This window comes from Molothrus aeneus, chromosome 7 (assembly GCF_037042795.1).
Source record: "Molothrus aeneus isolate 106 chromosome 7, BPBGC_Maene_1.0, whole genome shotgun sequence".
In the NCBI taxonomy this organism is placed as follows: Eukaryota; Metazoa; Chordata; class Aves; order Passeriformes; family Icteridae; genus Molothrus; species Molothrus aeneus.
In genome coordinates, this window is record NC_089652.1 from 5623043 (window position 1) to 5648033 (window position 24991).

At 44.2% G+C, this 24991-nt stretch overlaps 1 protein-coding gene across 16 annotated transcripts in view; it reads right to left on the reverse strand.

Moving 5' to 3' along the window:
* The window catches only part of MAP2 (microtubule associated protein 2), a 222712-nt gene that overhangs the window by 61667 nt on the left and 136054 nt on the right, over nucleotides 1–24991 (reverse strand). For all 16 annotated transcript variants that reach the window (XM_066553195.1, XM_066553194.1, XM_066553197.1 and 13 more), the window contains one exon: nucleotides 8046–8331. In XM_066553195.1, the coding sequence (XP_066409292.1) occupies nucleotides 8046–8307 (262 nt within the window). In that variant the 5' untranslated portion in view covers nucleotides 8308–8331. The remainder of the gene's footprint in view (nucleotides 1–8045; nucleotides 8332–24991) is intronic.

The window sequence follows — 24991 nt, forward strand, 5'->3', positions numbered from 1 at the left end:
TTTCAGCTCTGCCTGAAACAAGAGTAGCTGTGTGCCTGCAAAACAAGGCTCTGTTGTTTAGTAATGAACCTTCTTCCAAATCTTTCTGCCCTCAGACCAAAACTGGAATGAAAGATTATATGCTGGCACAGTCCCCAGCAATACCAGCTGCTCAGTGCCAAATATTGCCCAGTGTTTCTGAATGTCCTTTATGATGCCATCATGGTGATGGAGACCATGACAGACCCTTTAAACACAACAGTAATGAGCCTTTGAAGCACCCCATCTCTACCCCTTCTCAAGGGGCAGAGCTGAGCCCAGCCCAGAGGGCAGAAGCCTGTGGGGAGGTGGCACACAGTCCTGCACAGTGCTGGGCCACCTGTCCATGGCTCTGCACAGAGCTTCTGGCTCACCTGGGGTGGCTCTCTCCACCCTGGGGCCTTTAAAAGACAGGGCTTTTAAAGTCCTGTCTACTTTATGTGATTGATAAATGCACAAGCTGTTTCCTACCACATACTTTATAAAATTAAGAGGACTCCAGCAGAACAGGCCATAAATTAGAATGTTTTCTGGGCACAGCTGCCCCACCAGTCACTCAGCTAATGCCACTGCTGGATGGTTGAGATCTGACCAACAGAGACAGGGAAATCTGCATTTACAGCCCTCATTAGAACAGGTACTGAAACATGGATGGTGGGGAGGGAGGGCAGAGGCAAGCAAAAAGCAGAGACAAGGCAAAAATGAAACTCCCAGAATGCCTTCAGTATTTGACATTTTCAGCAGCAATAACTCTCCTGCTCACAGCAGTCCCCCAAGAAGGGCTGCAGATGCTCCCAAAAGGCAACTTTGACAAACAGAGCTCATGGCATACAGTCTAAACTAAGGTGTGGCTGAAACATGTTATGAAAGATGCTTCTTCCATATCCCAGCCTTGTTGTTCCTTGTTACATCTCTGAGGTTATAGATTATGTTTTCTGGGAGCACTGACAGCATCAAGTGCGTGCTGGTTGCCAAGCCAACACGCTCACAGGCACTCTGCTCTCACTTCTTAAAGAAGCACAGCTGCTTTTGCACTGCTTGTATTGTAACAAGGAAACAGCAAAGTGAATTGAAACAGCAACAGGGAGCCTGAGGAAATGGCTGTGGATGCCTTCCCTGGGCCAAAAGCAGCACTGATGTGGTAGAATGCAGCAATTGGCTCTGATGGTGTTACAGCACCTGGTTTGAGATACAGTTTTCAAAAGCAGATCTGAACTACAGACTTCCAGAGGAGCTTAGGGTTTAAAAAGCCTGATGGCTGGTGTTCTCTAAGTGGCTGACTCCCAGCCATGGGAACCAACAGCGCCTGCACACCAGGTTATCTCACCCTCCTCCCTTTTCAGACAGTAATTTTTGCATTCTGCCCACAACTGTGCCAGACCCTCCAGCTCCTACCAAGATATGTCAATCACTGACTGATTTCTAAAGCCCTAAGAGGAGGTGGGAGGGCAGAGCCAGCCCCTTGGAGAGGTCATGACTGGACAAGAAAAGATGTCTTACTGGATTGACTGATAGGGCCAGCCACAGAAAAACCCACAGAGAATGGTCTATATAGTAGTTATGGAATATTTTAAGGGTCAGGGAGAAGATAGCTGTGGGTAGGGAATGTGAAAAGATGGAATTTCTGTGCCTTTACTCCTTTATAGCAAGGTTAACAGAGAATAGTAAAACCCCCAGCATTTTTTACAAGTTCCCCAGAGGGGTTCTGCTGCCCCCACCCACACAGTCTTCAGCAACACACTTTGAATATGTCTATAATATTCCAGTAACGTGTCCCAGAAAATGACACTTGTACTACACTTAACACAGAGAAGAAAAGTTTCAGATGCCTGGTGTGTTTGCCTGAATCTAAACTGGCAAAGAGGATGGTGTACAGTAATTACTGTCACATTTCCTGGGCAAGGGGAGGGAGATCAAAATGCCTAATTAACAGCTTCTTTCCCATGGGAGCCATCAATGACATAGTAAGATACCTTCTTCCAGCTCTGTAAAATAAATAACAGAAATGGGACAAACCCAGCAGTCACATTCAGCTCTGAATGTCATTGATTTTGCATCCTTCTGTGCATTTTGTCTGCATTGCTCAAGACACGCCGCTTGCTGAAAATGCACATCTGACAACAAGGCTGGGAGGCTCCTTTGGGAAACAGGCATTCAGGGAGCTTATCAGGGGACTTACAGCTCCACAAGGACTTGGGCAGCAGCAGGACAGCCAGTGCAAACAGCCAAATGAAAAGCAAAGCTCTGACAAAAGCAGTCCTGTTGGAAAGAACAAAAATGCCTCCACACAAAGAAGGCCTGTTTGTGTGTCTACTGCCAGTGCCATCAGAATATTACCACTTGTATGGCAAAAGAGAGAGGAAGGAAAAGGAGATTAAGTGAGATGTCACTAGAGGAGGGAACAAACCACTAGCACACCATGGGAGCAGGGTATGGCTCTCAGTGCATTTCAGCCTGGAAAGGCTCTTGCATTCAGTGACCCCAAACACAGAGCTGCCATTCTGCTCCAGGGCTACTCCAGAGGGACTGAGGGCCCTCAGCCTGCACAACAAAGCACCACAGTGATGTTTTAACCACCATGGTGATTTTCTAACAGTGCTGTGCTGATGTGGGCTGTGAACAAGATCCTCTTGACCTGGAGACTGACTACTGCAAGGCAAGGTTATGGAAGACAATGGGATACAGACTGTTTCCTTGAGACACAGCAGGAGGCTGAAACAAGCACAATTCCCACCTTCAACATGTTTTTGGGGTTTTTTTGCATAGCTAACCTAAAGGGATTCTGCCAAAGTACTACTTGCTGTAACAGGGCAGTCTTTCAGACTCACACTCCCTGCACCTTATAGAAATATGCTTGTTTAAAAGAGTAGATGGTCAGAGGAATAAGTCTGTTCCACATACCCACTTAGTCCAGCTTTACAAAGCCTGAAACAAAAGGCTGAATTAAGTTAAATTACATTCCAAGTTGTAATGTGGTTTGTCCCTTCCCAGTTTTCTCTTCAGTTGTTTCCTGCTGTCTGAATCCCCTCCTTTCTGGGGTAGTATCTGCCATCACAAAAAAACAAGTTTTTCTCTGGATCAGCAGATAAAACTGGACCTTTTTCTCTTGTCCTTAGCTTATCTTACAATTTTCCTTTTTCCCCTGCCTCTTCCCACTCCTGCTTTGCTCCCTCATAGCCTCCAACTCACCAGCTCTCCTGCTGAGCATTTCCCCACATTGCTCAGCCCCTCACATCAGCACTGCCACTTCTTCATTCCTCCTCACAGGTCTCTCATGGATCTGCCATGGGCTGCCTCTCACCCACCTTCCTCGTGACCCCAAAGTGCCCAGCCTGCAGTGGGATTGCTGTGCCCTGTCAGGGAACTTGTTACAGCTCACCACAGTCCCTTTGCATCCCACATGGCTTGGGTTCACTGAAGGGCTACATTTTGTCACCCTGGTATGACATGTTACCGTCCTTAACACTGTCTGCCACCAGGACACAGACACTGTCCTGAGGCTCTGGTAATAGGATTTCAGGAAATGCTTTCCCTTCATCTGTCAAAAAAATAATTCATCAAATAACAGTGTGGATAATCCAAACCCCCTCCAATTACAAATCTGAATTTGGCATATAATGAAGAAAGCACTTAATCAGTTGAGTCACTGTATATAAAGACATATTGTAGAAGATGCTTCACAATGTTCACCACTATTATCCCTAATTATATAAATTTGACTGGTAAATTTGACTGTATTACTGAAAAAATAGATGCATTTTAAGTGCAAAAAGCCAAACCTTTGTAGTTTGGCATTCTTGCAATTCAAATAGAATGGATTATGTTGAATTGCTAGTTCCCAGAGAATGCTGCAGCATATCTGTAGCCCTCCTCACAGCTTTTCCCAGTTAGCTGACCACAAATTTCCAGTGAGCAAAGAAAAGGCTGCCACTCCCATGTTTCACTGCAAGTCAGACACATCCTGTGCTCTACCACTGGGTCCAGTCCAAAGCTTTCCTTGTCAGCCCACTTCAGAGTGAGCTTCTGAGGATTACACTATCATGTCCCTCTGCATAACACATTTCATACAACATGAAAATGTTTGGCTTGACAAAATCTAAAGGTCTCATTCTTCACTCTTAATAATTCCATGGTCTTCACCAAAGATGCTCTGTGTGTGCAAGTGAGAAGGGACATGGACAGGCATGAAGCAGGAAGAACACATCAAAACTCGGTGGTCTCAGGCTGTGGGATGCTGCAGACTGCACCAAAGGCAAGGTGGGTTCAGGAGCACCTCCAGAACAGCGTGGGATTTGTGTCTGGCAGAAGCACAGGGCTCAGCTGGTCTGCCAGAGGTAGGGAGATACTTATCTTAGATACTTATCTGTAATTAAATACCTATTATTAGTAAATATTTAGAATAGAGACTCAACATGGTAAAGGCCCTGTCAAGCCCTCTAAAGGGGGAAATGAATCCTCAGGTTTTAGCTTTTATATTTTTCAGATTTTGTGCTGCTTTAGCGTGTAGCTCTGAGCTTCATATTAGGGCATGGTGAGCTCTCTTCACAGAGCAGGGAGACAAAACAATTCCTTCTCTAGCTGGGGACCAAGGACAAATGATCCAAATCTCAGGCCCAAGAGCATAAATAAAATGGGCTGAGGAGAGAAAAACAAGAAGGGTGGGGCTTTATAAGTTAAAGCTGTAATTGGACAATTAACTCCAATATGCAAATGCACCAGAACTTATAAAAGTGAGAGACGCCATGACCAGTCGTCCATTTTGTGACCATTTTGGGTTCACCTGGGGTGTAGCCCTGGCTGGGCTCTTGTGCTGCCCAAGGTGCATCCACTGAGGCCTCCTAATAAATCCCTACTTTATTTTCTTTAACTCCATCTAGCCTCAGTTCTAGGTAAGCCTTCACAAGGCATCAGCCCAGGTAAATATACAAATTTATATCCACAAAATGCATCCAAAAAGATATAGGTGCTTTACCACCCACACTTATATCACACCCCTAAATAGATTCCTGTGGGCTATGCCAAAAAACCAGGGCTGTTCTCCTGCACGTATCTGCCTTTGACTTGGGTGCCTGCTGGATCAGGCCCTGAGGCTGCCCTGCCCTCAGCTCTGTGCACTCTGCCACGTTCCCATCGGTCCCTTTGAAAGGAGGGCATTGATGTGTCTCCATCATGCAGCCATTACCAGCACAATGCTGAGACAGATCAATCAAAGGCAATACAACAGCCAGATCCAGAGGATTCCAAACATTGAGGTCAGACTCAGCAACTCTTAGACACTGAGAGAGACAAATATACACAAAGGCAAATTTTAACTGTGCAAATCTAAAAATGTCACTAGCAGTGATGGATTGGATGTGTTTCAGGAAGAACTGTCACTTCCTCCCCCACTACCATCCCTTGCCTCTGCATCACTGTGGCATAAGGTGTCTTTGTCCTGGTGGCCTTATCCTAACTTTTCCCTTAACACACAGTCCTCTGATTTTACAGCACAAGCCCTGTGAATGGGTGTCCTGCTGCTTAGCTGTGCCTTGAAGGATCAATTGCCCTGCTACAGAACACCTCTCCCTTGGAGAGGGCCATTTTATGGTTAAATCCCAGCTCCTGGGTCAGGCAGATGCAGCAGCCCTTCCTTAGGAGAAACACCTCAAAATGCACCAGGGATTGGGTGATGGACAGCTGCCTGGGAAATCCCTGTTTGAACTGGTGCTCTGCTGTGCATAAGGTTGTGGCAGTTGCTGGGGATTTACAGACTCCAACATGAAGGTTGAGAAGCCAAAGATCTTCCTAGGTTACAGCGCTGGACTTGTACCAGAGAAAATAAAATCCCTGTACATCTACTGAAAGCCACAGCTTGGTTAATGATCTCCATCAACTGTGGCTTCCTGTGCACTTTCTCCTCAGATGTTTGGAGTCAGTAAGCTACTACAAATGATTAAATTATTCACATTATTGATAATTATGTGTATCAGAGTGGCATTTAAAAACCCTACCTGATGCAATACCCCGCTGAAGCTACAATTTGCAGACAAACACAGCAAAGATGACTAAATTTTGTTGTGAATAAGAATCCTAATTTCAAGATCAAATTCTGAATTGAACATCAAAAATCTTCAAGTCCTGCTCCCACACTGCATTTAGCACATCCAGCTAGTAAATACTAGTTTGAAGAGGCAAAACACACTCTGGTCTCTTTCTACCACTACAGTAAGTTGCTAACTGGTTTCTCCTTCAAAAGAGGAAAAAAATATTGAAATAAATGTATCTTAAGTACCCTACAACGGTTTACATTGCCCTGATTAAATGTGGGCTTAGCCAGTGCCTGAGTGTGCAGTACACAAGTTTCCAGAGAGCCAGGCAAGCGGCTCTAGGGACTTTTCCAGTGCTCAAGGACAAAGATGTCATGAGATAAGCTATATTAAGACTCCCAAACAAAAGCTGTACATATTGACAGCAAGTCTCCACACCAGAGATCTTAGAGTCTGAGCAGACAGTGAGAAAACTGCAGGAAAGGAGGAAATGAGGCCACAAAGTGGTGACTGAAGCAAACTTCACCTGGATGAAGAGTAATCTTGTCCCCTTAGCAAATGTGTGTCCCCAGCACTACTGTATGCCCTAGAACATGCTTCCTCATTTTGTCTTGTTCTGCTTTTAACCACTTGCCTCAAAAAGCAACATGAAAAGGCATTACTGTAATGCCTGCTGATGCCAGCAGTGGTTTTCTTCTTCCTGTCACCCATTAGCTGCAAACTCAAATGTTTGGATCTCTCTGACCAGCACTGAGAACCCGAGCTTGAGAGAGCATGAGAAAAGCATTTCTCTCCTCCCTTCCTAAGGACATGAAATTCCTCTTCATCCTGTAATCCCCCCTTTTGCAAATGTATGGGGGGACTTGTCCAACACGGGGTGACCAACACGGGGTGGCAAAGATGAGACACACACTCAGTCTCTATTTGCTGGCTAAACACAGAATAAAGCTGGGTTAGAGCAAAGAGACAAGACCTCATTATCATCTCCCCAGTCATCAACACTGTGTCCACCTGAATGCTCACACATGATTTCTTTTACCTTGGCCAACATTTGAAAGCCAATGTGCAAGAAGAGACTTAAAATATAAACATTTACTTTTAGCAGATATCTCCATTTCCAGAACATTTGCTTACGAAATTATTGTATGGTCCAGGAGCCTTACAATTCTCCAGCCTCTGAGAAATTATGGATAGCATCTCCAAATGCTGTCAACAGCCAAAAAAACATTGCTAGAAAGATCTCTTTAGCATGCATGAATGGATGCATCAAGGGCAGTTGTGTCTATACAAGAGAAATTCTTCTTGCACTGTGCTTTTGGGGTTTGGAGTGGGAACTCTGCATAAAGATAATTAGCATTTACTTCTAAAACAGGAAACTTGCTTTGCATATTTCATTTTGACACAGTCACACTCTTTTTTTTTTTTTCTCTGCAAATAACAAGCTGAATTCTAAAAACCTTACATCGTTTACAAATAGACTAAGTCCCAATGAGCACCCAGTGAAATATGGTTGGGCAAGGATGAAAAAATGCTGATACTGAATTGTGGTGTTCCCAGCCAGAATGAGCAATGCATTATTTTGCAAACAGTACATGGTTTCAAGAAGGTCTTGATACTTGTGAGCAATAACAGGAGAATCCATCCTTCCTGCACACACAAATGCATGAGCCATCCATGCACAACATTTGGGCAGTTTCCTACTCCCTGGTAGCCCAGAGGATCTGAGCAGCTGCTCTGTACCAGTCTGTTGCCACATCCCTTGATGGGTGACCCTGTCTCATTTACAAAGAGCCTTCTCAGAGCCCTGCCCAGAATTCTGACTATGTATCTGGGTGAAGATGCAGTCCTTGCAGTGGAGAGCAAGTGCCCTCCCAAAGCACCTACACCCTCCTCATGCCAGCTCCCCCATGGCATGTTGACTCCACCTAACATTTCCTCTTGGAGAAGGCCCCAGGGTCTGCAGAGCCCTGTTCTCGGCAGCAGGGCATGGAGGTGCATTACCTGCAGTCTCCCTGCTCCCTGATGACAGCTCTCCATTGATGCCATTCTCTTTGGTCTGAGCATACGTCCCTGGCTGCTCGTGGCTGCCCAGCCTCAGCTCCTCATCCTCTCGGTACGAAAATCCATTGGCACTTCTGACCAGTCCAGCGCTCGCGCCACCCTGATCCTTCATTTCAGGTGAATGTGGGTGTGAAGAAGCCTCTGTTAGCTGACCTGAAGTCCAGTGTGGTGCCTTGGCTTCGTCTTTCCTATCCTCAGCCATGGCTCCTTGCCTTCAGCGCGTGGCCTGTAACGACATGAGCGGGAGAGATCAGCTCCAGGTGGGTGACTGTGTCCCTCACTGCCAGCACAAGCACGTCACCAGCAGTGCTGCTGGTTAATTCAAGTCCAGCAGAAGAAAGAATTATCCCTGTGTGTTTGTCCTAGCCGTGAGTGAACTGATTTAAACCCAAAAGAAACCACCAGCAGTAAAAAGTATGGGTCAAGTCCTCCCTGACTCTCACATGCCTTGCAATTATTAGCACCATTTTCTTGATGGCTGCCCATTCATTAATCTCATTTTAACGCATTAATTACAGTTAAAATATCAACCCAATTAACAAGAAGTGAATCTGTCATCTCAGTGCCACGACCCATTTCCAGGGCAGAGAAGGAAGAATGCCACAACTGCTACAAGTGAAGCTGCTGCTGAAGTGAAGGTGCTTGCCAGGCACAGCAGCACAAGGTGACATGGCCTCACCAGCACATGCAATCTGCTCCTTGTCATGACAGAAGCCAAGTCTGGGAATGCGCACTGGGTTCCTGAACATCCATGCTGTTTGACCCCAGTTAAATCCCCACTTACTTGCTGTCATGTGAACATTCACACACACACTTGTCCAACCCTTTTGTCCAAAACAGTCCATGGGGAACAGTTTGTTTCTCACACAAGCATTTACATTCTTTTTTGACTATCAGTATTTATACAGAAATAAAACAAATCATTATTTGCTACTTCACACATATTTCACTCCTGTTAGTTAGATCTCTTTTGTCCAAGCCAAGGAGAAGCCATTGCATAAGCCATAGCACTTGACTATTCCTCACAGATAAATGCAGCAGGAGCTCCTCAATATGTAAACCTAGGAAGGCAAGAAACCATAATAATGTTTTGATGATACAGTAGCCTCTGGAGAGGGGAAGGCGACCTGCCCTGAGTTAGCTACTTCAAAGTGGAAACCAGCAGGCCTTTTCCAAAAGCACTTGCCACCTCCTTTTTTCCCTGGGAGAAAATAACATAAAAGCAGTGAGCTGAATGCAGTCAACCAGCCACATTTCACAGAGGCTGAGCAGTCTAGAAAAGGCAGCACAAACTAGATAGTGCATACATTCTGCAGATATTTAACAAAAACCAGAAAAAGAAACTAGTTTCCATAATGTCAGGTCAGTTTGAAGAAAACCTCTAAACATGAGAAAAGGCTATTTACCAGATAATCATTCATAATTGATAATTTGACCTCTTTCTGATCAGACATTATAATTTATTAATAACAGCTTTCAGAGCTGCTGCAGATTTTTAAAAAACCATGGTGAACCACAAAATTAGATTTCATTCATAATACGTGACTCAAACTGGAGTTCCATATCAAAAAGGACTAATAACTCTTCCTCCTCACAGTGAAATCATGCTGTTTTTACAAAGTGCTCTGCCTGCTCTCACCCTGAGCCAGCAGCATTCCCTGGAGGTAACTGTGACAGTGTTCACAGGGGTCCCAGGATAAAGGAAGAGACAAGGATCTGACTCCATGTTTCAGAAGGCTTGATTTATTATTTTATGATATATATTATATTAAAACTATACTAAAAGAATAGAAGAAAGGATTTCATCAGAAGGCTAGCTAAGAATAGAAAAACAAAGAATGATAAGCTTCTGTCTCGGACAGAGTCCAAGCCAGCTGGGCTGTGATTGGCCATTGATTAGAAACAACCACATGAGACCAATCACAGATCCACCTGTTGCATTCCACAGCAGCAGATAATCATTGGTTACATTTTGTTCCTGAGGCCTCTCAGCTTCTCAGGAGAAAAAATCCTAAGGAAAGGATTTTTCAGAAAATATCATGGCTACAGGTAACTAACTGCATACAGACTGAAGGAGCTGGTGAAACTTGCAGTGAGCAAGTTTCACAGCCCAGGTTTTCCTTCAAGCTGTACTGAAAATGATGGGATGAGCAGTATCACAAAGAGAGGAGACAAGCCTAAGTCAACCAGAGGTAAGAAAAGAGTGAACACACTCCATATCCCTTTGCTTTCCCCACCTCTGTTATCCTAATGGGAAACTCAACAGGGAGACATTCTGCCTGTACAGACAGAGCTTTAAATCAGCCATCTCACATCATACCAGCCGCCCAAGATGGGCAAAAACCCCCTCCTACAAACAAAAAAAAATATACCTCTGCCTCTAGATCTGTTTACTGCATGATTCTAAAGAACATTTTCTGATAGAGCCTTTCCAAAACATAAGTCCATGAGACAAATGTCTCCCTTTTTACAGCAATGAGCAGCACACACTCAAAGCCACCAACATTCGAGATGTGAGGGCAGAACAATTCTGTTCTGCAGGAAAAAATGAAGGCAATTCTCATTTATGTCCCTTGGAGAAGCTCAGGGAAGAACTACAAAAAACCCAGAAAAAACAACCAAAGAAAAAGCCCAAGCCCTAACTCAAGGCTCCCTCAGCAACCCAATGTGCTTTGAAGATGAGAGCAAGAGCCAGGAGCAGGATGAACCTGCCCACCAGCTTCACCAGTCCAGCCCCTGGTGACCCATGAGAGGAGCCCAGAGGCACAGCAGGACAGGGAGGGTTATGAAAGAGCCAAGTGTAAGGAATGTGGCTCTGAAAATCACTGGGACAAATGTAATGGTTCTATTCCTGCACCACAGTTTGGTAGCTATTATCCATGAAGTATCCTTCCTGGGTTGCAGGCAGACACTCCCTGCCTCACTTGAAACTCTTGAGGAAGGATATTCACATCCTCACAATGGACTGTGTCACACAAGTCCCCAGTGAAAATAACAAAAGTGCTTTTATCTTTAAAAATAAATACAGTGGGCAGACTTCAATGCGAGCTGCGTGTATCTGGAGGCAGAATTTGGCTCAGTATTTATAAAAGATGGTTACAGAGTAAAGCATGGATGAATTCATTCTTGCCTCTCTGTTATTCATCAAGTGCTCTCAGGGTTTATAATGGTAGGAGAGAAACAGGGAGTGAGTCACACAATGCATCTTTGTACTCAGCAATTTAGCAATGACTATCTGCTGTGTGCTGTGATTCATCCACAGCTTGGGTTAAAATCCAGAATACACAGGTGTGCTTTGCACCATCAAGTGAGCTGTTTTTCTTTCATTTCATTAGCATACAATAGAATTAAATTAATCAGGTAATGTAAATATTGACAGAAGTACTCAAGTGGCCAGACAATACAGCAGAATTTAAATAGTGACAGCTATGTAACAAGAAAAAACCTGGAATAATTTGGACAACCTAGGGAAACACTGTACTTCAGGGAAGCAAACAGTCCTTTTTACCATGAGTTTCTTATTCTTTGCATAAGCTGCAATGAAGGCTTTCAAAAAGACACAGATAAGAAGGCACAGCCAGTCCTCTAAAACGTCATGCTGCTTTAGTTCAAATTGATTTGGATCTTTATGAGCCTTTCTTTGCTAACCATTACAACAGAACTGTTTTATCAGGGAAGAAACAGCAGCAATCTTCCAGCAAGTTCTCACTCTTTGTCTAGGATTAGTGGTAGGGAGGGGGTGACCAAGGAGGTGCTTGACCACAGCAGAAAGGGCAGTGGAGGCTCACAGCCAGCCCACCAGCACAGCCCCTTACTCCAGAGCCATTCTGGCCCACACCATGCCCACAAACCATGGAGCAGGCTGTGGCAGCCACACAGCACAGGTAACCCTCCTCCCTCAGGATGTTCCTCACCTTCAAGTCTAACCAAGGCCACGCATGCAAATCACAGTGTAGGACTGGGGTGGGGCATGTCCCCTCCTTCCAGAGGGATCAAGTAGGTGCTGTTGAGCCCCACAGATCACAGCAGTGATGCTGACCCACACCCATGGGCCATACAGCCCTCCCAAAAAGGCTTTCCTTGTCCAGAGTGACATGGAGAACACTACTGAGCCATTGCTTGTCTGGAGAGATTGTGCTCCACTGGCAGCAGCAGTGAAGAGATCCTTGACAGACTTGAAGTTCATGGCATTGTAACTCAGGCAGTGCACTGAGGGGACAGCATCATGGATCTGAACTGGACATCTTATCTTCTGAACTAATAACCTGGAGGAGAAACTATGATAAAAATGAACCCTCCCAGCTTTTTCAGCCATGTGGGAACTGTACAGAGACAGAAAATACTTAAACACAGAGGGACAAATCTCGTGGGGGATATGTGGTCTGACTCTGCAGTTACCTCCTCCTTTTGCAGGCACTCTACACATATTTATGAATCCATATGCTCTTTCATGTGACACCAGCTCCTGCTGCCATGGCTGGGTTGAACCAAGCCTGAATGCTTTGAACTCTATGCATAGCAAATCACCCACAGTAATACAGCATGAGACCATGATATGCAAAACCCAAGATAATGCTGATTTAAATTTCCTGTCGTGCTAGCTGTCCAGAATCATCTTAGTGTTGTATTAACACTGCCTTTGCATATAAACTGATAAATTTCTTACTTGTTAAGACAACAGAATTAGGCCAATACTGAAGACTTTTTCAAGTGGACTGCCTTCCTGTTTCAAGCCATGTTTTTACCTGCTCTTGTATCTATGAGCCCGTTCAGAGTGAAATGAGGATATTTCATTTCAGAGAAGCTAATTCAACAACTAAAAGAAACAGCTACCTGGATACATGGAAGAAGAGCTACAATTCTAGTTCAGGCAAAAATTATCACTGGAGGTTCCTGAAAGGAGAGACAATACACTCTTTAAAAACAGAAAACCAAACCCTGGTAGGGTGTATGGCCACATCCTGAGCTCAGTGGGAAAAAGAGGGGATGTGCCCAATGTATGGCTCCAGGACCAAATCCTGGCTCTCACAGGGCAATTTAACTCAGATTCACCAGAGCACTGACTCAGTTGCCCTGAGCTGCAGCTGCTTCCAAGTCCAGAGCCAGAAAAGGGAGGGGATTTCTCCCTAATCTGGAGTGCACAGATATGGCTAAAGAACTCAGGTATCCAGGGCTTCTAAAACTCCTCAGCTAGACTGCCTACAAGAGATTTTTTAAAGAAATTTAAGAAATTCAGAGAATTTCTTTCAGAGAAAATAAATTAATCAAGTGACATATTCATAATTTTTTTTGCAGAAAAAAGAGCACCAAGAATTAAAGAAGAAATTAATATATCTTAAAAATGAGTTACACTCTACACAAATAGGGTGCAATTGAACTTAAACTAGTAAATAACACAACAAAAGAAATTTCATGACCACACACCAACTGTCCAACAGGGATGATGGATCTAAATATTAAATACTAGTCACAGTGATTTAAAAGGTCCCAATGGAATTTTCCAGTAAATTTAACTTACTAACAACTTACATCTAGAAGAGCCAAGGAAAGCAGGGAGGTATCAGGAGGCTGGAATAGAAACAAGAGGCAGAAGGTGGGAAATTTAGATGGACAAGTTCCAATAACCTCCTGCCACCATTAAAGCTCAGGCTGTAGCATATAGTAAACAAACCTTACCAACACTGTTGTCTTCATGGACTCTCCACAGATCCACAAAACAAAAAGGCCAATTTTGGTTGCCATTTCACTCCTGCATTTCAGCTAACATACATCTCTCAAATTAATGTGATAATTTTCAGATGTGAGCCACAAAACAATTAACCAAAGCTACACTTGATGCTAAATGCCAAAGTGCTGTAATTGCAGTGATATGGAATATTATTAGAGAGAATTATACATTCTCTCCACTTCACCTCTCTAGCTGAATAAAAAACGATGAACAAATTTCTCTGATATTTTAGAACAAATATGATTTATTTCTTCCTTGTCCACTGCTTGAATTATTAGCTTTCAGCTAGATCCCTCTTTCTCAACAACAGGAGCAAGACTATCCCCTTAAACACCACCTTGCATCCCTTAAAAACACAGGCAGTGTTCATTTCCTCTAACTTGTACCAGCATTTGGTGGGTTTTAAAGGCTTTTCCATTTCCACACTGCAAACAGTTTGTCAATAGCCACATATTCTCTGTAGACAATCCTTTTGATTGTACCTTGGATTACAAAACAGATGAAAATAACAGATGATGCCTGCACCAGAGGCTGAGCAAAGGAAGCTTACTGGGGAAAGATGAAGAAAATGAGAATTTTTTTTCCAATCTGCATGCCTGGCACAGCTGAGAATGAGGGATGGCTGCAGCCTCAAAAGCAGTGGATCAGATCTGCAGCACTGGCACAGCAGAGACAAGGCCTCTGATCCTTCCTGCACAGTGTCCAGGCCTGTGACAGCAGAGATTTAAACCCTTCCCAGAGCTCCCAGCAGCTGAGCTGGACACCAGTGGAGCCAGGCAGGTGGGAAGGGAGGGTCATCCTATTGCAGAAACTGCCCAGCTCCTAAAGAAAGGGGAATGCTTTCACTTGGAGAAATGTTTATCTGAGCAAGCCCTGCTCTGTGCTGAGCTGCAGACCCTGCTGGGCCAGGTGCTGTACAGAAGGGATGAGAAGCAGCGTGCTGCATTTCCACTGGCAGAACACAGGCACAGGTGAATGAGCCATTCAGCTGTTACTCCTTCCTCCCTTGGGAAGGTGTTCATTTCTCTGGGCTGCTGCAAAGCACCTCAGCTGACTCCTCTGAGACATTTTTGCCCAGCTTGGAGGGCTGCCCTCACTCCCATGCTCAGGGACCATATATCCACTTACTCAGACACCAGAAATGTAAAACTGCACGCCCTTCTCTCTTGAAATGGCGACATCATAGTATTAGCAGCTTGTGACTCAAAAATACCCCAATAAAAAACCTACTAGAGCTCACTTCTAGATAAAAAGAATCCCTGTACACCCCTTCTTGCTTCAACACCAACCCTTTCCAACAAACCCTTGCACTCCTATCTATCATAATTGCTTCCTGCAGGATACAGGAAAGGTATTTGAGCTGGTGAAGGAGATGGTAACCATAACAACAGCACCATGACAACTACAAGTGATATCTGAAACATGAAATACAGCAAGAACTTATTACTGATAAATTTGGTCCACAATAAGGATGGGAAAAGCACCAAAGCAGCCATAGCAGTTAGTTCAGGTGTCAACACAAAGAAGCACGAGTGTCCCTGGATTAAACTGCATGCAGTCCTTATCTTAACTCCTCATCTTAAGATGAGGCACCATGACAACGCTGCCTCCCGATCAGGAAACAGAGAAGGCAGTGTCTGCTCAATCCTGCCTCAGATCTCTCCTGTCTTAACAGGAAGGACTGAAGGATGGAAGGAGTGCTTCTGAGAAGCCAGGAGGTTTCCTGGCAGCTCCCAAATTTCTCAGTGGAGCTTTTTTGTTCCCACGAGAGTCACTGAAACAAGGCCTGAACAAGAACAGGGTTCCCCTCGGGGGAGCATCTCTGAGTCAGACACACTGCATTGACTTTTCCACCAAGAACAATTTCAAATGGGCACCATGAACTTCAGACAAGGAACTGCAGTTGGCAGGCTTGTCTGGAACAGGAGGCTCTGCAGCCTTCAGCCAGCAACCATCTAAACAACCTGTGCCAAGGCTCTGACTTCAGTTCTGGCAGAGAAAAAGATTCACCACCATTTGTGGCTACATCAGCTTTTTCACCCTCAGTGCAGAAGGCACATTAAAACCCACCACAAACAAACAGCACTAGCTCCAAGGGCTGTGGCAGATGAAGTCACTGGGGGTGTGATCAGACAGGGAAACATTCAAAGACATGGCCCTCTTAGGGCTTTTCACAGGGAATTCACCTCACTGGGTTGATACACAGGATTGCCAGCATAGGCACACCAAGCAGTGGGTCCTATCCCAGTTCAAACACTTTGTCACCCTCTGCACAGCTTTCCTCTTTTAACCCCCTTGTTCTTTAAGACACTGCAATAATCTAACTGGAAAACAAACCTTTCTTCATTGTACACTTCAGAGATTTTCAGGTCTATACTGAAGGCTTAATGAAATAAATACTCAACAACTCAGCCCTTACTTGTACTTTTAGAGTCTGTTTTATCCTACCAAAATAATTATAAAATATTAGCCCCATTTATTACAACAAAATCTTCAAAGAGCTAAGAAGAACAGAAGAAACCTTTAGTTTATGGAGGTGATTTTGAAGGCAAAAGATGATTCAGATTGCACCCAGAAAATCTGACTCCAAATGAAGAAAAGTTTTTTTCATATTTCCCTCTTACCAGTCACTTCAAACCTCAGTAAGAAGACAGTTGAAGATCCATGACAACACCATGGCTGAGCTGGAGGATGGGCTATATAAGACAAGAGTACTCAAAATACTATTTAAGGAGGAAAATCCTTCACTGGTCAGGGAAAAAGTGTACAATGTGATATAACCATTGCAGGCTAGGGAAAGCAAAGTAAAACTACAAGAAATACTCACAGAGATACCACACTAAAAGCACTGCTAATGCTGCCAGCATTCCACCAGTTTGGCCAGCTAAAACCTTGGCTGGCTAACAGAGATAAATATTGAATGCTGGATTCCCCTTCCCCACTGCCATTTCCACTATAACTTTTAGTGCTTATAAACAGGTGAGGCATCATCATCTTATTTATTGCACAGGTACATGAAGACACTACAGCAAACACTACACAGTACAATTATCTAATTCTCACCCTCACATTTTCAAACCTGTTTTCTGATGAAGTGCCAGCCAAATTGGGTATTTGCCACAGACCCTACAAACAGGCTGCACAGCTATGTGCTTCCTTTGCTCTCAGGTTACAATTGATCAGCACTTGTGCTTGGACAGGGGCTGGTAAAGGTAACCCACAAAAAGACTGGAGTGAAAATCTTAAGGGTTTGTTTTCCCCACACTGACCTTACTAAGACACATTGATTTGATGTTGCATCTCTTCTCTCAAGAGGTTCCAGGATGAATGACAGCTCACATTAGGCAGTGAAAATTATTTAATTATGCTAATATATTACATGTATGCTCTCCACCTGCCAACTGTAGATGAGCTGCTCTTCATGCAGATGAGGCAAACTGGACCACTCATCAGAGGTGATACAAACTTGTCTGCTAAGCAAAAACACACACAACACAATCTCATTTACCCAGAATAAAGCAGTTGAACTACACTGGTACATCTTTGCCTTCTCTGCACACATAACTTATTGACACAACCCTCGTTTCTTCTGGTTTCACCAAGATCTCATCAAGCATGACACATTTACACATGATCTTGTCTTTATTCAGTGAGCTTTTAATTATATTTAAAAAAAATGCTGCCCCTATAAATGTCTCTGCACATTTTGATTTTTCAAAGGTCTTACCTACCTCTGAAAACTAATTCTACTCCGGCTACAACACAATCTTTGAAAAAACACAGACGCTATCTTTGGGAACATCATCATGTCAGCTACTACAAATGGCATAACATATGTCCTGGGTTAATTTCTGGCAGATTCTTCCCTCTAACTACATGCAGGGGAACCAGCCCACAGTAGAATTCTGAAACACAGCTCTCTGCATCCCCTCCAAGGCCATGAACCCAAAAGGGGATCCAGGGATGGAGCTCCTGATCCAGCTGCCATCCTAACTTAATTCTGTCCTTCCATATGCTGAGTTAAAGGAATATGGTCAATTGTTCTATAGCTGAAGAAGCAGCACAAAGATGATGATGCTAAAATGAAGTATAAAGGGGATAACAGGAAAGGATCTTCAAGCTGCTCCAGCTTGTTTGGGTAAAAATTCCTGCTGGTGTGAAAGAAGTTTCCTCCCCAAGTCAAGGGCAGCAGATTATTCTTCTGCTGAGAATGCTCTGAGCTTCCCTTCCGAACATTCAGACACACCAGGCAATCATGCCAGGCACACAGTAAAGTAAAAGCATTGCATTGTCTACCAGAGACATTGTTCATTCATGCAGAAAAAGAGCATCAGGCAAAAGAAAGCTGGTGCCCAGGCCCCTCCAGCCAGACTCACTTAAGCAGCTTTGATTCTCAGTTTCATGGCCAGGAAAACTTAGAGGGCCCAGGAACCCATTACAGCCAACAGGAGTCAAAGCTTTTGGCTGTGGCACAAAGCTTCTAACTGTAAACAAATAAAGAGAAATAAGGAGACAAGGCTTTGGAAAACTGGTTGGGAAAGAGGTTATCCAAAAATTCAGCTTGTTTCTATATTTACAACAAACTTGGCATTGATTAGTTAGTGCTAGAATTTTCTTTCCTAGGGAATGCCTGAGTAGTGTTTCTTGTACTGCAAAACCTTGATCAGAAGTGGTAAGATTATTTCATCCCTTCATACTATTTTCTAACTAGTGATGTTACAAATAAAGAACTTCTTTTAAATACACCCTTATACTTGTATGACTTAAAAATATGCTGCCCACCCACACTCAGCCACCCACTTGTATGACCAATGACTGTATACCCTGGCAAATAAAATAATCTCTCCCTATCTCAAAATGAGAATACCCAAAATCTTCTGTGCTCTGAATGGTCTAGATAGTAAAATCACAATATTTGGGGTATAGTTTTATCATAGGTTTACCCTACCAAATCTTTACTCAACCAACCTACAAAAGAAAATAAAGCAGGCAGTCATTCTCTAGCCTGTTCAGGCAAGGAGACAAGAGGGCAGGGAGGACAGAGACAGTATTGAAGGAACTTGGAGCCACAGGAGCTGATTTTTCAGCTCTCGCTTTCAGAGGAAGTTTTTCCTTCAAAAGTTTCAATTAAGCTCTTAGACTGTGCACTGAAAGTGCCTCAGCCTGTACTTGAATTACAGTGATATTTTAAAAGTTTAATTTTTAATTCCTTGTGGTTTTGAACTTAGAAAATTCAGGTATCTAAAGCATAAGCAGGAACCAAGTCACTGAGCCTTTCTGAAATCTTAACTGCAGGATTTTTTGTCACAGCAAAAACCTATTCCAGAGACTTGTTTCCTCCCTAAACTCCTGTGGGTGTGTGCAACTACCTAATCCTTGCTACAGGTTGAGTTTAATCTTGTTCTGCTGCCACCCCTCTTCTTGCCCCCAGTGCCAAGGAGCTGATGAATGTTAAATCAGTGGCACGCTCCTGGGATAAGATGAAGAGTGAATGAGTCTGTGTGAGGTACTGAACAAGCCCAGGCCCAGGGAGTAGGGAAAGGTAAGAAATTTGCATTGCATGAAGGAACAGCAAGTCAAGAATGGTAAGAAGAGGTCTGGAAAAACCCCAAGCTGTGGGGCAGAGTGTGTGTTTTTTTAATACAGAGAGACAAATGGTGGGAAGGAGGAAAGCTAGGCTGATCTCTGACCAAACCACTCCTGCCATTAGCAGTGGGCAGCATGAGCGGCTCCAGACGAAGGAGGAGCAAGGAGCTCCACAGAGCTCAGGCCAAACATCTGCATTTTCCCAATGCAAGTGACACAGTTCTGGTGATTTCCATCAGAGTCAGGTGCCTTCATGTCTGCAAGGACCCACATCATCAGGCTCTTTCCAATACTTGGCACCACACACAGAAAGTAGCCCCAAGGAGACTTTCTGGACAAGGAAAATATCCTATCTCCTTCCATGGATTGCAGCCAGAGATGTCCACTAAAAGGCCAAGAAGGCACAAAAAGCACAACAGGTAGAATAGGTCATCAGAGCACTGATGGACACAGAATATTCACCCATGCGCTTGAGGGCTTCTGATTCTTTTCTGAAAGGTACCCAGGATCCAAGCTGGATCTTGGATTTGTCTTGAATTTCTCTGTACATTTCCTTTTGCAAAGTCTGGCAGCAGCACTAATGCTGATGCTTGTTTAGGATACCTGAAAACATTAATTATTAATCACAAATGAAATAAAGAAGACCTGGAAAAGGCACAGAGAGCTCAACAAGGATGATAAAAGACCTAGAGAAGCTTCTGTGAAAGGAGTGACTAGACATGCTAACTCTTCATCCTGGAAGAGAAGGGAATGTGATAAATGTTTACAAAAATGCACACAAGTGTGCAGAGAGAAGATAAGCAGAGAAGAAAAAAAACAAACAATCCTCTCTCCACAAAGAGCTACAGTGCATCAAACAGAACTCACCAGTGACGGGCTCCCTGCAAAAAAATACAGCAGTGATTCTTCCCACTGTATGGAATGTATAGCAGGGGGTGCATGATGGAATTTTACACAGGTTTAAAAGCAAACTGTTGAATTTTCCTTTCTTTGTTTTCCCCATGGTTTCTCAATCTGAGAGCCTTTTTGGGGAAAGCAATGTTTTTACCACATAAATGATATGTAGCTCTAATGTGGATTAGCAGCTTTGTTTGGTATTTTAATATTGACTTGAATTAATCGTGTGGTTTCTTGTCATTCATTTTTAAAGGTCTTTATGTGTGATGAAATGTCACATCCCCTCTCTGAGCATCACAAAGTTTAACAACTTCTAATGAAAAAACACTGTATGACATAGACTATTGCTCTGCAAGTGAAAAGCACCTATTGATCAGACAGGCTCTAGCAAATGAACAGCTTTGTTGGTCTGATAAGTTTCTAACTGAAACACAACATTAATCCCAGATATCCCTCTGCTGATGCAGCAAAACAGGCTCTACAGACCATGCCTTGCTCTTTGCACACAGCTGGATCGCTACATCGAGAAAGGGGGTGCCCATTTTCAACTCATTCTGTGGAATCAACTTGATCACCTCATGTTAAAAATCCAGAGGCAGCACTGAGGTGACTACAGTGACACAGAGGTAATTATCAGGTGGGGGACATCACCAGGAAGATCAGCTGAGAAAAATGTTCTGCATCAGGGGTGCTGCTGAAGAGGAACAGCACATGGGCAGCAAGGAAGACAAATGGCCCTGGTTATGTATCCAAAGGCACTACTTGTAAGAGGGCTGCTGAGATAGAGTATGTAAATGTTTTATGGCTCAGAGGCTCAAAGCTCCAACAGTGCAAGCAAAGTCTTGTATATTTTCTTTTTCATGTAGGGCAAGCAGTCTGGAACACATGTCCCACCAATGACCTCGACTCTGACCCAGAGGGGCTGTCTCTGCTTGAAAAGATGATTCATTCACTCTGCCAGAAGGGCTGAATGAATAGGCAGTATTCAGACTGCAGAACACTTATCACTTGGGATTCCCTCAAAATTTAGGTCTGACATGACTGGGTCAGTAACCACGCGCTTTTGTTCCTAGCTCCTTGAACAGAAATGTCTCCTTGCATTCTTCAGTGCTTCCCACAAATCAGGTCGATTTTTATGGCTTGCTAATTATCACCGCTAGACTTCTGCAGGGCTTCATGATGAAAAGTAGTGTATTTCTGAAAGCTCAGGGCACAAAACTTACAGAATAAATCACTATCTATCAGGCAGCAACAAAATCCAGCCATGGCAGCCACTTGAATGTACACATCTGGGTAGTGCTTAACTTCATTTGTTTAGGAATAGCAAGTTCTGTTCTGCTTCTGTTGATAGAGCATACTAAAAATAATTTGCATTATTTGCCAATAATGCAAAAGGAGCAAAACAAGTAACTGTCACAAATCAGGCTTTGTCTAGAGGTGCATCAACATCTATCACACATACAGAGCTATCTGAATTGCCATTAGGGTTGCACAGTTACACTTCAGGAACTGAGCTGGGAAAACTGCATAATCCTAACTGGGTATCCTTCTGCATATATAGGCTACTGCCTAGGTCAAGAAACATATTTTATTCTTCACATTCCCTCTGTCTGGATTATCTCAGTACCTACTGCACCAGCTGCCCCGCCACTGCCCCATGGGCTTCAGTCCCTCACCCAGGACCTGTCTGTGTTTGCTGTCCTGTCTGCAGCTCCCACCACTGCAGACCTTGCCAGTGTTAGCCTTCCCACACCAATGTCCACTTCCAGGTCCTCTCCTGCAGGTTTCATTCCAAGCAACAGTTTCCCAATCCTTTATTAACTTACAGTTTTCCTTCCTGGGCTTCTGTCCCATTCAGCTCCTCTCTCCAATCTGCCACTATTTCACTGCTTTTCCATGCTCACCTTTCCCCACACAACTTTTATCAAATCTGTCTCTTCTGCCTGTCACTCCCTGCTTCAACAAGTTCTTGGCCATAAAAGCAAGTACAGATTCAGTCATGGGAAAGCTAAGAACTCCCAACACAGGCATATCAAAGGCTTTGCTATAGTCTCTTCAGAGCGGTGCCTGCCACTCAGATCTGGCCTCTAATCCTGTCCAAACTCCTGGTGCTGCTGGAATGGTTTCCAGGAAAAATCAACTTGAATTCTAGAAGTTCAAAGAGAATGGTTTTGGACTCTCTGGGCCCCTCTTGCTGAGAATAATGCAGTGTTCATTTTTCCTGTTGTGGATTCCATAATCTCTGGTCTTTTCCTCTGGCACTGCCATCACAAAGTGTCTGAGCCACAGCTGTCCCCCAAGGCAGGTTAGGAAAGTTCTGATTTTCGGGGGGAAAAATTTTCACAAGAGGATTTTGAAATTTTTTGTTCATTGGTTAATTAAGGAATTTCCAGACATTTCTGTTGATTCTGTTCACCAGCTGGCATTTTGGGATACTGTTGGGGAAAGACTTCATTTTTTTACAAACCCAAGAGGTGTTAAGAGTTGCTAAAATTTACCCTACCTTTCGTTTCGTTTATGGGGCTGTTTCCAATGTTCAAAGTTCTGATATTCCTCCCTGTGGCAGCAGCTCTCTGGTCACAGAGAGCAACAGACAACTTTCCCAGGCAGCATTCTGGGAAAGACTGTGAGAAGATCAGACAAAAGAATGAGAAAAAATTCTTATCTTGACTTGCTGCACCTGATATTGTAAACATGTGGAATGTGTTATGGAGATGTGTTTGCCGAAGGGTGGTTTCTTAATTAACCAATGGTGATGGTGTTTGGATTGAAGGACCAATTAGGCCCACCTGCAAACTAGGATATAAAAGTATGGGTTTCTTAACAAAGAAAATGATCAGCCTTCTGTAAATGCATGGAGTCTATGTAATTTATTACAATGTCCTAGCCTGTTGTGCTGACACGTTGCCAGTTCTCATGTTCTGCCCCCATGGCCCTAACCCCAAAAACCCTGAGAACAGGACAGGAGATGGAACCTGCGATGAGGCACAGGTGAGCCACCCGCTGTCTGCCATCTCCCCTCATTTCTATCCCCTCCCCAGGGCTGTACTGGCCATACCACTCTGGATCTACCCTGGCCCACATCCCATTATCCCTCATTCCTACCTCCCTTCCTATGGTTTAGACAATGGCGCCCACCCCGTGAGGAGGGCCGCCATGTTGAGTTTGCTCCCACTCTTCGTTCTCTCGTTGGGACCCTCCCCCCTTCCATCCTGGAGCCCACCTCCACACCTAGAACCCCACCATTTTGATACAAGGCCCTTCAGGGCAGGCCCCACCTCCTCTGATTCTGTCCTTTCCCCTTCCCACACCACTGGAAGCACATCTGACGCTGAGTGGAAGGCAGCCATCTTGGCTACCACAGGCCCCAAACAACGGGCCATGCCGGTCAGCCCAAGAACCCGCTCTTCTGCCAAGAGACAAACTTCCTCTTCTGGGGAAGAAAGTGAGGGTTCATCCAGATTTGAAGATGAGCCTGAAGGCTCATGGCAGAAAATGCAGAAACCAGCGGTAAAGGAGGGGGATTGGGAACTGGTGTCCCAAATTCAAGCGGCACCAGCGTGGTATCGCAGGGGAGCTAATCCGCGCTGGGAATCCATCTACCACAGGGAAATGGAAGACATTTTAAAGCTGCAAAAAATCATGGAAGGAACTCACCCTATTTTAACAACCTGCTAAATGCTGTGTTTGTGGCCCATGTTATGGCGCCCCACGACTCGAGACTTTTTATGCACATCCAACTCTCCCCCAATGAATCCGTCTTGTGTAAGGGAGAATGGAAAAAACAACTACAACAACTATTAAAGGACTATGCCCAAAAAGATGGACAGGCACACTAAACATTAGACCATTTAGCCAGGGAGGGAGATTTCACTAAGCCAGAAGATCAGGCAATAGACCTTCCCCGACTGTGTTAAAGATGTAAAAGATGCAGCAAAACCAGCACTTTTACGGACACCAGATGGGACAACACCAAATATTGACTGTACTGACATTTGTCAGGGTCTCGTTGAAGCACACCACTTCACCAGGCAGGTGCTGGCTATCAAAAGGGACACAACATTCCAAGGCCTCTCCCTCATCTTTCAGGGAGCCAGTGTTGAGTAACAGGCAGCAAGACAGTTGTCCCAGATCCAGTCTCAAAGGTATGAAATTACCTGAATTTACTCAGCCTGAGCCCTGAGATGAGGTTTGTCCAGGGCAGTGCACAGACTGTAGCACAAAAAGTCACACTGAGGCTCCTAACAGCCCATACAACAGACCCCATGCAGAACATCAGGACACCTTTTTCTGAAGTCCACAGACCCCTCCCCACACACCTCCAAAAATTATCACAAGCAATAAACCACCATTGCTTTCTCTGCACCTAGACTTGCACCATGGGAAACAAAAGACCCCCTCCCATCAAATGTTGGAGACTCTTTCAAAACTGTGAGAATGCATCCATGAATAAATAGGCATTAAGTTCACTAAGATACAAACTAAGTGCACCTATGCCAATGTGTCCCTCTTCAGCTTCACTACTCTTAGCCCCTCTCTGGGCACAGGAGATCTGCCTCAGCACACAGCCCATGTCCAGCCCAACACCCATCTCTGAAACACCCCTACAGCCATGAAAATGCAGATGAAGACACAGGTTCAGGGATAGAGACTTCCTGATCAATTCACAGATTGT